General features: G+C 46.1%; 1 protein-coding gene and 1 long non-coding RNA gene across 10 annotated transcripts in view; one reads left to right on the top strand and one right to left on the bottom strand.

The window, feature by feature from the left end:
- Positions 1 to 17,500, top strand: part of LOC118360259 (rho GTPase-activating protein 39-like) — a 161,128-nt gene that overhangs the window by 59,240 nt on the left and 84,388 nt on the right. For all 9 annotated transcript variants that reach the window (XM_052481697.1, XM_052481698.1, XM_052481699.1 and 6 more), the window contains exon 2: positions 1,008 to 1,448. In XM_052481697.1, the coding sequence (XP_052337657.1) occupies positions 1,008 to 1,448 (441 nt within the window). The remainder of the gene's footprint in view (positions 1 to 1,007; positions 1,449 to 17,500) is intronic.
- LOC127912453 (uncharacterized) lies at positions 6,281 to 7,929 on the bottom strand. Its single transcript, XR_008082792.1, has 3 exons — positions 7,293 to 7,929; positions 7,081 to 7,239; positions 6,281 to 7,027 (listed from the first exon to the last, which is right to left on the bottom strand). It is a non-coding gene; the product is annotated as an uncharacterized LOC127912453 (long non-coding RNA).

Genomic DNA, 17,500 nt, shown 5'->3' on the forward strand with positions numbered 1-17,500 from the left:
GTCTCTAATACGGTCTTACATTTGACAGTTTCCAACTCATTTTTCGGGGCAGTACATAGCTGTAGTGAGGTGTGTACTGGCGGCAGAGAAGTCAGGCGCAGGAGAGATTTACAACGGTGTCGTTTAATATCCATAAACCACCGTCAACAGAACAATACAATAAACGAGTCAAACAAAACCCGGGAATCACCAGCATACCGTGTATAAGCACTACAAGAAAGGGGGGGGGGGGCAACTTCAGCAGAAGTCGTGACAATAGCCTGTCTTCTCTTGAGGGCCAGTTCTGCCTACGGCAGCCTTTCTCAATAGCAAGGCTATGCTCACTGAGTCTGTACATAGTCAAGGATCTTCTTCATTTGGGGTCAGTCATCGTGGTCAGGTATTCTGCCACTGTGTACTGTCTTGTTTAGGGCCAGATAACATTCCAGTTTGTTCTGTTTTTGTTGATTCTTTCTAGTGTGTCTATTGGTTAGAGCCTGTAAGTAAGCATTTCACTGTAAGGTCTACACCTGTTGTATTCGGCGCACGTGACAAATAAACTTTGATTTTAAATAGTTATATTTTTGTTTTCTCATGATTTGGTTGGGTCTAATTGTGTTGCTGTCCAGGGGCTCTGTGGGGTCAGTTTGTGTTTGTGAACAGAGCCCCAGAACCAGCTCGCTCTCTCTCGCCTGGCTCCCTTTGTTTGGCCTCTCCTTGAGTAGAGCTGGGCCCAGAGAGAACCCCCTAGTGGGCAACAGCCTCATCTCCTCCTGCCTCTGTCCACTGGCCCTCCTTCTCCACTTACTTTAATCCCTAAGCCAACTGCGGATGTAATCGATGTTTAATCCTGGGTCACTTTTCCTGTCTCTTTTGTCCGTGCTAGCGTAACTGATCAAAACTATTAGTCATCATCAGTGATTTTCCATTTAAAAAAGAAGAAAAAAAATACCTATTTTCTGTCATTCAAGTACAGTCTTCCAGATCTTGACTACATTTCCCATGTCCCCCCTCTCTCCTCTCTCTAGCTGTGACTGGGTGGAGATCTTGGAGCCACGCTCGCAGGAGCGCATGTACGTGAACCTGGCCTCGGGGGAGTGTGGTTGGGAGCCCCCCCCAGGCGCCGCCGTGCGCCAGTCCGACGGCAGCCAGTGGTGGGAGCTGTTTGACAGCCACAACAAACGCTTCTACTACTACAACAGTGCCAGTCAGCAGACGGTGTGGCACCGGCCCCAGGCCTGCGACATCGTGCCCCTGGCCCAGCTACAGGCCATGAAGAGGAGCTCTGAGACGAGTCTGAGGGGCCCCATCAAGCCCCAGAGAGGGGGAGGAGGGGGGGAGGGCCGCCGCGCAGCCCTACCTAACCAGGCCTACCCTATGCCCCCCGCCCAGGACCCTGACAGCAGCGGGAGGTCCACCCCCTCTATGGGGCTCTGTGACAGCCTGGAGAACAGTAACGACACCCCCAGGTAACCTTTCTGCCAAAACATACACCATAAAGATATTATTTACTAGCCCGACTTAAACACTTAAACCTAATTACAGTATAAACTATTGTGTAGTTGAGGGATTCCTCCTATAAGCTACTCTGCTGTTGCTTCCAGGAAGGATGACGGTGCAGCTGGATGGAACCCAGTGTCAGTCAGCTGGGTCTGCAGGCTTATTCCCTCGTTCATCTACAGATGCATTACTGTGGGTTAACCCAAGCCAAATGGACCTGTCACTTCACATGCTGCCTGGCTAGAGCCAGCGCCAATCCACCCTGTCATGACAGCCTTATCTACTCTATATCACATACATGAGACGGCCCTCCTTCCTCCTCTGGTTAAATATTGTGTGGGCGACTCTCCCAGGTGTTGTGTCAGCCTCATTTAAACAGAGAGAGAGACAGAGAACGTAGAAAGAGATGTATGGGGGAGGTGACGGGGATAATGTTGAATTAAATGTCCAGAAGAGATAAAGACTGAGAGAGCTAGTCAATGGATAGAGTCAGAGGCAAGACAGAGAGAAGAAGTTTGAGATGAACCAAAACAGAGAGAAGAAGTTTGAGATTAACCACAACAGAGAGAAGAAGTTTGAGATTAACCAAGACAGAGAAGAAGTTTGAGATAAACCAAGACAGAGAGAAGAAGTTTGAGATAAACCAAGACAGAGAAGAAGTTTGAGATTAACCAAGACAGAGAAGAAGTTTGAGATAAACCAAGACAGAGAAGAAGTTTGAGATTAACCAAGACAGAGAAGAAGTTTGAGATTAACCAAGACAGAGAAGAAGTTTGAGATTAACCAAGACAGAGAAGAAGTTTGAGATTAACCAAGACAGAGAAGAAGTTTGAGATTAACCAAGACAGAGAAGAAGTTTGAGATTAACCAAGACAGAGAGAAGAAGTTTGAGATAAACCAGGACAGAGAAGGACGGATGGTCAGGGAGATGGATGATGTCCTCAGTATTTTGGAGGTCTGTCGTTGTTGGACAGCCGGTAGCCTAGCGGTTAAGAGCGTTTTGCCAACAACCGAAAGTCACTAGTTCAAAATTCCCGAGCTGACGAGGTGAAAATTCTGTCTATGTACCTTTGAGCAAGGAACTTAACCCTGATTGGTCCTTTAAGACACTCTGTATAACAGCATCTGTTAATCGGGTCTCCTGAGTGGCCCCAGCGGTCTAAGGCACTGCATCTCAGCGCAAGAGGCATCACTGCAGTCCCTGGTTTGAATCCAGGCTGTATCACAACCGGCCGTGATTGGGAGTCCCATAGGGCGGTGCACAATTGGCCCCACATCGTTCGGGTTTGGCCCGGGGTAGTCCGTCATTGTAAATAAGAATTTGTTCTTTGTAATAAAGGTTACAAGCTAACTTGGTGTAAACACTAACAGTTTCTAACTTTTGAGCACAGGCAGCTGTTTGGTTATCTGACAACCAGGCAGCTGTTTGGTAATCTGACAACCAGGCAGCTGTTTGGCTATATGACAACCAGGCAGCTGTTTGGTTATATGACAACCAGGCAGCTGTTTGGCTATATGACAACCAGGCAGCTGTTTGGTTATATGACAACCAGGCAGCTGTTTGGTTATCTGACAACCAGGCAGCTGTTTGGTTATCTGACAACCAGGCAGCTGTTTGGTTATCTGACAACCAGGCAGCTGTTTGGTTATCTGACAACCAGGCAGCTGTTTGGTTATCTGACAACCAGGCAGCTGTTTGGTTATATGACAACCAGGCAGCTGTTTGGTTATATGACAACCAGGCAGCTGTTTGGTTATCTGACAACCAGGCAGCTGTTTGGTTATCTGACAACCAGGCAGCTGTTTGGTTATCTGACAACCAGGCAGCTGTTTGGTATCTGACAACCAGGCAGCTGTTTGGTTATCTGACAACCAGGCAGCTGTTTGGTATCTGACAACCAGGCAGCTGTTTGGTTATATGACAACCAGGCAGCTGTTTGGTTATCTGACAACCAGGCAGCTGTTTGGCTATATGACAACCAGGCAGCTGTTTGGTATCTGACAACCAGGCAGCTGTTTGGCTATATGACAACCAGGCAGCTGTTTGGTATCTGACAACCAGGCAGCTGTTTGGTATCTGACAACCAGGCAGCTGTTTGGCTATATGACAACCAGGCAGCTGTTTGGCTATATGACAACCAGGCAGCTGTTTGGTATCTGACAACCAGGCAGCTGTTTGGCTATATGACAACCAGGCAGCTGTTTGGCTATATGACAACCAGGCTAGCTTGGAGATAACTTACAGTGCCTTGCGAAAGTATTCGGCCCCCTTGAACTTTGCGACCTTTTGCCACATTTCAGGCTTCAAACATAAAGATATAAAACTGTATTTTTTTGTGAAGAATCAACAACAAGTGGGACACAATCATGAAGTGGAACGACATTTATTGGATATTTCAAACTTTTTTAACAAATCAAAAACTGAAAAACTGGGCGTGCAAAATTATTCAGGCCCTTTACTTTCAGTGCAGCAAACTCTCTTCAGAAGTTCAGTGAGGATCTCTGATTGATCCAATGTTGACCTAAATGACTAATGATGATAAATACAATCCACCTGTGTGTAATCAAGTCTCCGTATAAATGCACCTGCACTGTGATAGTCTCAGAGGTCCGTTGCGCAGAGAGCATCATGAAGAACAAGGAACACACCAGGCAGGTCCGAGATACTGTTGTGAAGAAGTTTAAAGCCGGATTTGGATATAAAAAGATTTCCCAAGCTTTAAACATCCCAAGGAGCACTGTGCAAGCGATAATATTGAAATGGAAGGAGTATCAGACCACTGCAAATCTACCAAGACCTGGCCGTCCCTCTAAACTTTCAGCTCATACAAGGAGAAGACTGATCAGAGATGCAGCCAAGAGGCCCATGATCACTCTGGATGAACTGCAGAGATCTACAGCTGAGGTGGGAGACTCTGTCCATAGGACAACAATCAGTCGTATATTGCACAAATCTGGCCTTTATGGAAGAGTGGCAAGAAGAAAACCATTTCTTAAAGATATCCATAAAAAGTGTCGTTTAAAGTTTGCCACAAGCCACCTGGGAGACACACCAAAAATGTGGAAGAAGGTGCTCTGGTCAGATGAAACCAAAATTGAACTTTTTGGCAACAATGCAAAACGTTATGTTTGGCGTAAAAGCAACACAGCTCATCACCCTGAACACACCATCCCCACTGTCAAACATGGTGGTGGCAGAATCATGGTTTGGGCCTGCTTTTCTTCAGCAGGGACAGGGAAGATGGTTAAAATTGATGGGAAGATGGATGGAGCCAAATACAGGACCATTCTGGAAGAAAACCTGATGGAGTCTGCAAAAGACCCGAGACTGGGACGGAGATTTGTCTTCCAACAAGATCATGATCCAAAACATAAAGCAAAATCTACAATGGAATGGTTAAAAAATAAACATATCCAGGTGTTAGAATGGCCAAGTCAAAGTCCAGACCTGAATCCAATCGAGAATCTGTGGAAAGAACTGAAAACTGCTGTTCACAAATGCTCTCCATCCAACCTCACTGAGCTCGAGCTGTTTTGCAAGGAGGAATGGGAAAAAATGTTAGTCTCTCGATGTGCAAAACTGATAGAGACATACCCCAAGCGACTCACAGCTGTAATCGCAGCAAAAGGTGGCGCTACAAAGTATTAACTTAAGGGGGCTGAATAATTTTGCACGCCCAATTTTTCAGTTTTTGATTTGTTAAAAAAGTTTGAAATATCCAATAAATGTCGTTCCACTTCATGATTGTGTCCCACTTGTTGTTGATTCTTCACAAAAAAAATACAGTTTTATATCTTTATGTTTGAAACCTGAAATGTGACAAAAGGTCGCAAAGTTCAAGGGGGCCGAATAATTTCGCAAAGCACTATAGTGATGAACTGAGTGAAGAGCACTTACTACTAAAAAAACAGCAGTGACATTTGTAAGAACAGTAGGATCACTTTGCTTGTTGTATAATTCCTTCTCACATCTACTCGTACTCCTCCTCTCACCGTTTCCCTCCGTCTGTGGACTTCAATTGCACAAACACAACAGTTGTCTGTGACCAGGCGAAAAACTTTTCCAAGCCAAACCTTCCTTTATCTAAAAAATAATAACTTTTTTAATGTTTCACAATTTGTGGATTGTCCTCCCCTTCCTCCTCTGAGGAGTCTCCACTGACTTTAAGCTATGGCTGATTCTGATCGCTAGGCGAACTTAGATTACATTTTGCAGTATGAAAGAAAATCTGATTAAGTTTGTTTTGTTTTGGTCTCTGCACAGCTTGTTTTACATGACGGCTCTCCTTAGCGAGGGATGGAGATAACATTTAGAGTCCTTTTTCTGGAGCTTTACCCATTTACTGTTCGCTCTCGTCTTCTCATCTCCTTCCTGTGTGGAACGTGACAGAGTGTGTGCCTTACCTCTGGGAGTGGGCCGACTCACACAACATGGTAACATGGTAACCCTCCAACACAACACACACAGCCCACAACACACACAGTCCAGGAAGGAGATATGCTCCAATCATGGGGGGAATTACTTTATATTTCCTTCTTTACCTCCTCTCTCCCTATTCAGACAGGAAATGCCCTGCTGTATTTCATACAGGAGCCGTATGAGACCTGTTATATCAAGCAGCTCTGGTCACTAGTGCACTGCCTGGCACACGGCCAAATACGCTACTTGGAATCGCTTCATATTTTGCCAACATGGCTGTTTTAGTTCCTCCAACATATCCAACCCTTTGACACATACTCCCAGGTATGAGAGCACACACACACACACACACACACACACACACACACACACACACACACACACACACACACACACACACACACACACACACACACACACACACACACACACACACACACACCTGTCAGTGTTAGAGTGAGGGTCCGGTAATGAGTTGTAGTGGTTGTTTAGAGACGTTCCTCGTCCTCCAACTGAATAGTTCCACACTTAGTCCAGTACAATAGGAGCAGTACCCATACAAGGACAGCAACTGAGGGACCCAGTCTCTCTCTCTCTCTCTCTCTCTCTCTCTCTCTCTCTCTCTCTCAGGAATGGCTCAGAGAAAGATACTGAGAGGTCTGAATCCCTATCAGTGACCTCAGAATAAGCCCTCACTGCTCAGCCTCTTACAGTATTCATCCATTGTTCCAGACAAGCCTTAAACTGAAGTGGAGGTGTTGGGCTGAGGTGTCCTAGGGGTGGATGGATGGCTACTGTTACCCTAGTTTATACAGAAAACAATGTGTGTGTGTGTGTGTGTGTGTGTGTGTGTGTGTGTGTGTGTGTGTGTGTGTGTGTGTGTGCGTGTGCGTGTGCGTGTGTGTGTGTGTAATTTTTGGATTACCCAAACATTTACCTAATCTGATTATTAAGAACAAATTCAAATTGACAATGACGGCCTACCCCAGCCAAACCGTAACCCGGACAACGCTGGGCCAATTGTGCTCCGCCGTATGGAACTACCAATCATGGCCAGTTGTGATACAGCCTGCAATCGAACCAGGGTCTGTAGTGACGCCTCAAGCACTGAGATGCAGTAATCCTAACCTTAACCACACTGCTAACCTTAATGCCTTACCATAACCTTAAATGACCATAACCTTAACCACACTGCTAACCTTAATGCCTTACCCTAACCTTAAATGACCATAACCTTAACCACACTGCTAACCTTAATGCCTTACCCTAGCCTTAAATGACCATAACCTTAACCACACTACTCACTTTAATGCCTTACCCTAGCCTTAAATAACCATAACCTTAACCACACTACTAACTTTAATGCCTTACCCTAGCCTTAAATAACCATAACCTTAACCACACTACTAACTTTAATGCCTAGCCTTAAATGACCATAACCTTAACCACACTACTCACTTTAATGCCTTACCCTAGCCTTAAATAACCATAACCTTAACCACACTACTAACTTTAATGCCTAGCCTTAAATGACCATAACCTTAACCACACTACTAACTTTAATGCCTTACCCTAGCCTTAAATAACCATAACCTTAACCACACTACTAACCTTAATGCCTTACCCTAGCCTTAAATGACCATAACCTTAACCACACTACTAACTTTAATGCCTTACCCTAGCCTTAAATAACCATAACCTTAACCACACTGCTAACCTTAATGCCTTACCCTAGCCTTAAATGACCATAACCTTAACCACACTACTAACCTTAATGCCTTACCCTAGCCTTAAATGAAGACTAAAAAGCACATATTTGTGTTCATACAATTTTACAGATGGCCCATATAGCGTAAATCAGTCAGTTCTGCCTCAAGGACAAGACCCGTCCCAATAAACTTCAACCTGCTTTAAAGGAAAGATTCACCCATTTTGAATGTTATATTGTTTTTGTGCTTCTCTGAGCGATGTTCTATCGATTCCCAGGGTCATTTACAGTTTTCATGTCTCTCTCTCTCTCTCTCTCTCTCTCTCTCTCTCTCTCTCTCTCTCTCTCTCTCTCTCTCTTTCTCTCTCTCTCTCTCTCTCACTCTTTCTCTCTCTCTCTCTCTCTCTCTCTCTCTCTCTCTCTCTCACTCACTCTTTCTCTCTCTCTCTCTCTCTCTCTCACTCTTTCTCTCTCTCTCTCTTTTCTCTCTCTCTCTCTCTCTCTCTCTCTCTCTCTCTCTCTCTCTCTCTCTCTCTCTCTCTCTCTCTCTCTCTCTCTCTCTCTCTCTACCTCTGTTAACTCAGTACAGCCAGGACCCTACATTTACCCCTACTCATCCCTTCCTCACAACTCACACCATATGACCAGGGTCGGCTAGGTTATTTTCTAAATGTAATCTGTTACAGTTACTAGTTACATGTTCAAAATTGTAATCATTAACACAACTTTTGGATTACCCAAACTCAGTAACGTAATCTGATTACATTCAGTTACTTTTAGGTTACTTTCCCCTTAAGAGAAGACAAAATGTATGTTATCAATTGAATGACATCTATTACAGGATAAATCAATATTGAAGTTTACATAGCTGGCCATATATGGATGTGTTCGTTATGTAGGCTTCTTCTAACCCATGTTTCTCTACTACAGATAATAATACAATTAGGATATATCTTTACATAAAAAAAATCAAAAATTGGACCTGGAAATGTTTTATTATTTTATTTAACCTTTATTTAACCAGGTATGCTAGTTGAGAACAAGTTCTCATTTACAATTGCGACCTGGCCAAGATAAAGCAAAGCAGCGCGACACATACAACAACACAGAGTTACACATGGAATAACATGGAAAAAACAATAAACAAGCCAATAACACAATAAACAAGCCAATAACACAGTAGAAAACAAATAAAGTCTATATACAGTGTGTGCAAAAGGCATGAGGAGGTAGGCAATAAATAGGTCATAGGAGTGAATAATTACAATTTAGCAGATTAACACTGGAGTGATAAATGATCAGATGATGATGTGCAAGTAGAGATACTGGTGTGCAAAAGAGCAGAAAAGTAAATGAAATAAAAACAATATGGGGATGAGGTAGGTAGATTGGGTGGGCTATTTACAGATGGACTATGTACAGCTGCAGCGACCGGTTAGCTGCTAAGATAGCTGATGTTTAAAGTTGGTGAGGGAAATAAAAGTCTCCAGCTTCAGCGATTTTGCAATTCATTCCAGTCACTGGCAGCAGAGAACTGGAATGAAAGGCGGCCACATTAGGTGTTGGCTTTGGGGATGATCAGTGAGATATACCTGCTGGAATGTGTGCTACGGGTGAGTGTTGTTATCGTGACCAGTGAACTGAGATAAGGCGGAGCTTTACCTAGCATAGACTTCTAGATGACCTGGAGCCAGTGGGTCTGGCGACGAATACGTAGCGAGGGCCAGCCGACTAGAGCATACAGGTCGCAGTGGTGGGTGGTATAAGGTGATTTGGTAACAAAACGGATGGCACTGTGATAGACTGCATCCAGTTTGCTGAGTAGAGTATTGGAAGCTATTTTGTAGATGACATCACCGAAGTCGAGGATCGGCAGGATAATAAGTTTGGCGGCGTGAGTGAAGGGGGCTTGGATTGGAGATGTTAAATATCAGTCTGGATGGAGAGTTTACAGTCTAGCCAGACACCTACGTATTTATAGTTGTCCACATATTCTAGGTCAGAACCATCCAGGGTGGTGATGCTCGTCGGGCGGGGCGGGTGCGGGCAGTGAATGGTTGAAAAGCATGCATTTGGTTTTACTCGCGTTTAAGAGCAGTTGGAGGCCACAGAAGGAGTGTTGTATGGCATTGAAGCTCGTTTGGAGGTTAGTTAGCACAGTGTCCTAAGAAGGACCAGAAGTATACAGAATGGTGTCGTCTGCGTAGAGGTGGATCAGGGAATCCCCCGCAGCAAGAGCGACATCATTGATATATACAGAGAAAAGAGTCGGCCTGAGAATTGAACCCTGTGGTACCCCCATAAAGACTGCCATAGGTCCGGACAACAGGCCCTCTAATTTGACACACGTGAACTCTGCCTGCAAAGTAGTTGGTGAACCAGGCTAGGGAGTCATTAGAGCAACCAAGGCTATTGAGTCTGCCGATAAGAATACGGTGATTGACAGAGCCTTGGCCTCGAAAGCCTTGACCAGGTCGATGAAGACGGCTGCACAGTACTGTCTTTTATCGATGGCGGTTATGGTATCGTTTAGTACCTTGAGCGTGGCTGAGGTGCACCTGTGACCGGCTTGGAAACCGGATTGCACAGCGGAGAAGGTATGGTGGAATTTGAAATGGACAGTGATCTGTTTATTAACTTGGCTTTCGAAGACTTTAGAGAGGTAGGGCAGGATAGATATAGGTCTAGAGCAGTTTGGGTCTAGAGTGTCACCCCCTTTGAAGAGGGGGATGACCGTGGCAGCTTTCCAATCTTTAGGGATCTTGGACGATACGAAAGAGAGGTTGAACAGGCTGGTAATATGGGTTGCAACAATGGCTGCGGATAGTTTTAGATAGAGAGGGTCCAGATTGTCGAGACCAGCTGATTTCTACGGGTCCAGTTTTTGCAGCTCTTTCAGAAAATCTGCTATCTGGATTTGGGTGAAGGAGAAGCTTATTGAAATTTTCGATTTATCGGTGGTGTTACCTAGCCTCAGTGCAGTGGGCAGCTGGGAAGAGGTGCTCTTGTTCTCCATGGCCTTCACAGTGTCCCAAAACTTTTTGGAATTCGATGCTATTGCAGTCTGCTACAGGTTGTTTTTGTGCTGGTCAAGGGCAGTCAGGTCTGGAGTGAACCAAGGGCTATATCTGTTCTTAGTTCTGCATTTTTTGAACAGGGCATGCTTATCTAAGATGGTGAGGAAATTACTTTTAAAGAACGACCTGGCATCCTCAACTGACGGGATGAGGTCAATATCCTTCCAGGATACTCGGGCCAGGTCGATTAGAAAGGCCTGCTCGTAGAAGTGTTTTAGGGAGCGTTTGATAGTGATGAGGGCTGATCGTTTGACCGCGGACCCATAGCGGATACAGTCAATGAGGCAGTGATTGCTGAGATCCTGATTGAAAACAGCAGAGGTGTATTTGGAGGGCAAGTTGGTCAGGATGAGGGTGCCCATGTTTACAGATTTAGGGTTGTACCTGGTGGGTTCCTTGATGATTTGTGTGAGATTGAGGGCATCTAGCTTAGATTATAGGACTGCCGGGGTGTTAAGCATATCCCAGTTTAGGTCACCTAACAGAACGAACTCTGAAGCTAGATGGGGGGCAATCAATTCACATATGGTTTCCAGGGCACAGCTGGGAGCGGAGGGGGGCCGATAACAGGTGGCAACAGTGAGAGACTTATTTCTGGAGAGATTCATTCTTAAAATTAGAAGTTCAAACTGTTTGGGTATAGACCTGGAAAGTATGACAGAACTTTGCAGGCTATCTCTGCAATTGATTGCAACTCCTCCCCTTTGGCAGTTCTATCTTGACGGAAAATGTTGTATTTGGGTATGGAAATCTCCAAATTGTTGGTGGCCTTCCTAAGCCAGGATTCAGACAGGGCTAGGACATCAGGGTTGGCGGAGTGTGCTAAAGCAGTGAGTAAAACAAACTTAGGGAGGAGGATTCTGATGTTGACATGCATGAAACCATGAAATATACCTGAGCATAACTCAAAAATGAAGGACTAATTAGCCTGCTCTGCTGTTTATGATTTTCTTGTAATGGAGAACTGGTTGGACTTATTGCTTTGTGTTGAAAATAAATGCTCCTCTAAGGAATGGCAAGCTTTGAGCACTATAGAAAAGTGCTATTTGCATGTGAAAAATGTATGCCATATGCTGCATTTGCTATGGACCTGTTTTAAAAAAATATATTTTTGTTAATAGTAATTTGCAGTTGTTTATGTATATCAAGGTGTGCAAGTTCGAGCATGTGTCCATTAGGACTATGGACATTTTTTTATATCAGCACGAATTAGCAGTGAAAGCCCCTCTGGTGGTCTTCTTAAATTCACCATAGGCTGGGATTTGCACTATGCAGCTGTTGCAAGAGAGCATTTTTCACTGGCTGTCCACTGGAGGTATATTCATTATGCCGATTCTGTTGCAAAGCATTTCTTAAATAGAAGCAAACGGAACAAAACGGGGCAGGACCTACCGGAATCTGTCCAATAGAAACAATTGTTTTTCTCTGTTTGCTTCCGTTTGGTTTCCATAATGAATAAACCCCTGTCGCAAAATGATTGATAGTCAGCTGAAACTTCTTTCATTTATCCATTATTGGGTTCGCATATACATTTGTGAACAGCCATCCACAACAACCACAATCTGTAAGGAGTAAATAGCAAAGTGAGAGAGCAGCCGTGTGATTCACATCAATGCGCTAAGCAACCTATAATAGGCCTAAGTGTTATTGCCCGTATGCTACACCACTGCTGTCGTCCTGTTTTAACAAGTCAGTTAAGAACTAATTCAAATTTGACAGAGACAGCTTACCCAAGGTCGAACCCTCCCCTAACCCGGACGATGCTGAGTCACCCTGTGGGACTCCCGATCACAGTGATAAAGCCTGTGATCGAACCAGGGTCTGTAGTGACACGTCTAGCACTGAGATGCAGTGCCTTAGACCGCTGCGCCACTCGGTAATTTACCTCCAAAAGCATTTATTCTAGTTGGCTAATCTTTGGATGCGGTCAGCAGTCACACCATTGGAAGACATAGCTTGGACTGTAGCCAACAACAGTCTCCCACTGGGCACACACTGAATGAACATTGTTTCAACATCATTTCAATTAAATTACATTGTACCAACGTGGAATAGACGTTGAATTGATGTCTGTACGTGTTCTCTGACTTGTGGTCAGACTCGCTCAGGCGGAAAACACATTTGAACTTCTACCTTCTTTTCAACGCTGATTTGAATATCATTGAGACAAAATAAAGGTGTCGAGTAATTGTTTTCGCAAACATCCTTTCTGAATTTAAAAGTAATCCTAGAAGTAATCATCGTGTTTTTCTAAAACATCTGCAATATGATTACAATATTTTTGCTGGTAATGTAACAGATTACAATTGAATGTGTGTTGTGTCCATTACACCAAGGTCTATTGCCCGAAATACCCACATGCCTGCTTTTCCCATCAGTCTGGATGGAGTGGTAGGAAAGCCCCTCAACCCACATGCCTGATTTTCCCATCAGTCTGGATGAAGTGGTAGGAAAGCCCCTCAACCCACATGCCTGCTTTTCCCATCAGTCTGGATAAAGTGGTAGGAAAGCCCCTCAACCCACATGCCTGCTTTTCCCATCAGTCTGGATAAAGTGGTAGGAAAGCCCCTCAACCCACATGCCTGCTTTTCCCATCAGTCTGGATGAAGTGGTAGGAAAGCCCCTCAACCCACATGCCTGCTTTTCCCATCAGTCTGGATGGAGTGGTAGGAAAGCCCCTCAACCCACATGCCTGCTTTTCCCATCAGTCTGGATGAAGTGGTAGGAAAGCCCCTCAACCCACATGCCTGCTTTTCCCATCAGTCTGGATGGAGTGGTAGGAAAGCCCCTCAACCCACATGCCTGCTTTTCCCATCAGTCTGGATGGAGTGGTAGGAAAGCCCCTCAACCCACATGCCTGCTTTTCCCATCAGTCTGGATGAAGTGGTAGGAAAGCCCCTCATCCCACATGCCTGCTTTTCCCATCAGTCTGGATGAAGTGGTAGGAAAGCCCCTCAACCCACATGCTTTGCTTACATCCACTCAGTGGAAGCTGCTGAGAACGGCTCACAATAATGGCTGGAATGGAGTGGAATGGATGGAATGGAGTGGAATGGATGGAATGGAGTGGAATGGATGGAATGGAATGGAGGGGACGGAATGGTATCAAACCCATAGAAACCATGTTTTTGATTCCATTCCATTGACTCCATTCCAGCCATTATTATGAGCCGTTCTCCCCCCAGTAGCCTCCACTGCCAGTTCTACTGACATGCTCACATCCACTTCAGGGTTAGAGATGCTGTGACAGAGCCACAGAGCTCTCTGTCCAAACCTGCCCAAGAAGCACTTGAAAGATGTCTGTCTTCTGAGTACTCTGTTTTGTTTGAGACATTTGAGACAAATTCCTCAGTCTCAGGATAGTTTCAGTCGTCCCTTAAAGCTTGAATCCATCCATTGATTCCTGAAGAATATAACTTAGAAATGGCTCATGAGTTCAGTTCAACTGTCACACTCCATGAGAATCCAACATATAAGATTGTTTTACTCCAATGTTTGTAAACAATGTAAATGTAAACAAACACTGCCTCAAAACATGGCTAGAGATATAATGTTGATATCATGGATGGTCCTTGCATCCATAGCTCTGTCTATTCATTTCACGCCCATCCATCTGCAGGCCCATCCTTCTGCAGGCCCATCCTTCTGCAGGCCCATCCTTCTGCAGGCCCATCCATCTGCAGGCCCATCCTTCTGCAGGCCCATCCTTCTGCAGGCCCATCCTTCTGCAGGCCCATCCTTCTGCAGGCCCATCCTTCTGCAGGCCCATCCATCTGCAGGCCCATCCTTCTGCAGGCCCATCCATCTGCAGGCCCATCCTTCTGCAGGCCCATCCATCTGCAGGCCCATCCATCTGCAGGCCCATCCATCTGCAGGCCCATCCTTCTGCAGGCCCATCCTTCTGCAGGCCCATCCTTCTGCAGGCCCATCCATCTGCAGGCCCATCCTTCTGCAGACCCATCCTTCTGCAGGCCCATCCTTCTGCAGGCCCATCCTTCTGCAGGCCCATCCATCTGCAGGCCCATCCATCTGCAGGCCCATCCATCTGCAGGCCCATCCTTCTGCAGGCCCATCCATCTGCAGGCCCATCCTTCTGCAGGCCCATCCATCTGCAGGCCCATCCTTCTGCAGACCCATCCTTCTGCAGACCCATCCTTCTGCAGGCCCATCCTTCTGCAGGCCCATCCTTCTGCAGACCCATCCTTCTGCAGACCCATCCTTCTGCAGGCCCATCCTTCTGCAGGCCCATCCTTCTGCAGGCCCATCCTTCTGCAGACCCATCCTTCTGCAGACCCATCCTTCTGCAGACCCATCCTTCTGCAGGCCCATCCATCTGCAGGCCCATCCTTCATCTTTTTACCAAAACAGAAGCGGTGTGAACACTTTACTATTGTTTCAATTAAGGATTCTAGCTTTAAAGATTAATGTGATCCTCTTTACGTGGGAAAACATGGCCAGGCCCAGCTGTGTCCTGTCTATTCCCTGGTTCTGGTCTAGGGTATCAGTGTGGACTGTGTCCTGTCTATTCCCTGGTTCTGGTCTAGGGTATCAGTGTGGAGTGTGTCCTGTCTATTCCCTGGTTCTGGTCTAGGGTATCAGTGTGGACTGTGTCCTGTCTATTCCCTGGTTCTGGTCTAGGGTATCAGTGTGGACTGTGTCCTGTCTATTCCCTGGTTCTGGTCTAGGGTATCAGTGTGGAGTGTGTCCTGTCTATTCCCTGGTTCTGGTCTAGGGTATCAGTGTGGAGTGTGTCCTGTCTATTCCCTGGTTCTGGTCTAGGGTATCAGTGTGGACTGTGTCCTGTCTATTCCCTGGTTCTGGTCTAGGGTATCAGTGTGGACTGTGTCCTGTCTATTCCCTGGTTCTGGTCTAGGGTATCAGTGTGGACTGTGTCCTGTCTATTCCCTGGTTCTGGTCTAGGGTATCAGTGTGGACTGTGTCCTGTCTATTCCCTGGTTCTGGTCTAGGTTATCAGTGTGGACTGTGTCCTGTCTATTCCCTGGTTCTGGTCTAGGGTATCAGTGTGGACTGTGTCCTGTCTATTCCCTGGTTCTGGTCTAGGGTATCAGTGTGGACTGTGTCCTGTCTATTCCCTGGTTCTGGTCTAGGGTATCAGTGTGGAGTGTGTCCTGTCTATTCCCTGGTTCTGGTCTAGGGAATCAGTGTGGACTTTGTCCTGTCTATTCCCTGGTTTTGGTCTAGGGAATCAGTGTGGACTGTGTCCTGTCTATTCCCTGGTTCTGGTGTAGGGTATCAGTGTGGAGTGTGTCCTGTCTATTCCCTGGTTCTGGTCTAGGGTATCAGTGTGGACTGTGTCCTGTCTATTCCCTGGTTCTGGTCTAGGGTATCAGTGTGGACTGTGTCCTGTCTATTCCCTGGTTCTGGTCTAGGGTATCAGTGTGGACTGTGTCCTGTCTATTCCCTGGTTCTGGTCTAGGGTATCAGTGTGGACTGTGTCCTGTCTATTCCCTGGTTCTGGTCTAGGGTATCAGTGTGGAGTGTGTCCTGTCTATTCCCTGGTTCTGGTCTAGGGTATCAGTGTGGACTGTGTCCTGTCTATTCCCTGGTTTTGGTCTAGGGTATCAGTGTGGACTGTGTCCTGTCTATTCCCTGGTTCTGGTCTAGGGTATCAGTGTGGACTTTGTCCTGTCTATTCCCTGGTTTTGGTCTAGGGAATCAGTGTGGAGTGTGTCCTGTCTATTCCCTGGTTCTGGTCTAGGGTATCAGTGTGGACTGTGTCCTGTCTATTCCCTGGTTCTGGTCTAGGGTATCAGTGTGGACTGTGTCCTGTCTATTCCCTGGTTCTGGTCTAGGGAATCAGTGTGGACTGTATCAGCAGTAGTGTGGACTGTGTCCTGTTCTCTCCCCTGGTCCAGGGTATCAGCAGTAGTGTGTACTGTGTCCTGTTCTCTCCCCTGGTCCAGGGTATCAGCAGTAGTGTGGACTGTGTCCTGTTCTCTCCCCTGGTCCAGGGTATCAGCAGTAGTGTGGACTGTGTCCTGTTCTCTCCCCTGGTCCAGGGTATCAGCAGTAGTGTGGACTGTGTCCTGTTCTCTCCCCTGGTCCAGGGTATCAGCAGTAGTGTGGACTGTGTCCTGTTCTCTCCCCTGGTCCAGGGTATCAGCAGTAGTGTGGACTGTGTCCTGTTCTCTCCCCTGGTCCAGGGTATCAGCAGTAGTGTGGACTGTGTCCTGTTCTCTCCCCTGTTCCAAGGTATCAGTGTGGACTGAGTAGTGTGTTAGTAATTGATTTACCTCTTATCTGATAGCATGGAACCTTCCCCAGCTGTTTAGTAGGAAGGGGAATACCTATCTCAGCCTCCCTGGGTAAACACCATGGCACTCAGATCACTGTCAATTTCTTTCTTTCTCTCTCTCTCTCTCTCTCTCTCTCTCTCTCTCTCTCTCTCTCTCTCTCTCTCTCTCTCTCTCCCCTCTCTCTCTCTCTCTCTCTCTCTCTCTCTCTCTCTATCTGTGTCTCTCTCTCTCTCTCTCTCTCTCTCTCTCTCTCTCACTCACTCTCACTCACTCACTCACTCACTCACTCACTCACTCACTCACTCACTCACTCACTCACTCACTCACTCACTCAAATACATTAAAGGGTGTCACGCCCTGACCAGAGAGAGCCTTTTTATTCTCTATTTTGGTTAGGTCTGGGTGTGACTAGGGTGGGTAATCTAGGTTGTTGTATTTCTATGTTGGCCTGGTGTGGTTCCCAATCAGAGGCAGCTGTTTAGCGTTGTCTCTGATTGGGGATCATATTTCCCCACTGGGTTTGTGTTGTTGTGTCTCCATCGCTTCACGTGTCGTTTGC

The sequence above is a fragment of the Oncorhynchus keta genome, chromosome 27 (genome assembly GCF_023373465.1).
Source record: "Oncorhynchus keta strain PuntledgeMale-10-30-2019 chromosome 27, Oket_V2, whole genome shotgun sequence".
Classification (NCBI taxonomy): domain Eukaryota; kingdom Metazoa; phylum Chordata; class Actinopteri; order Salmoniformes; family Salmonidae; genus Oncorhynchus; species Oncorhynchus keta.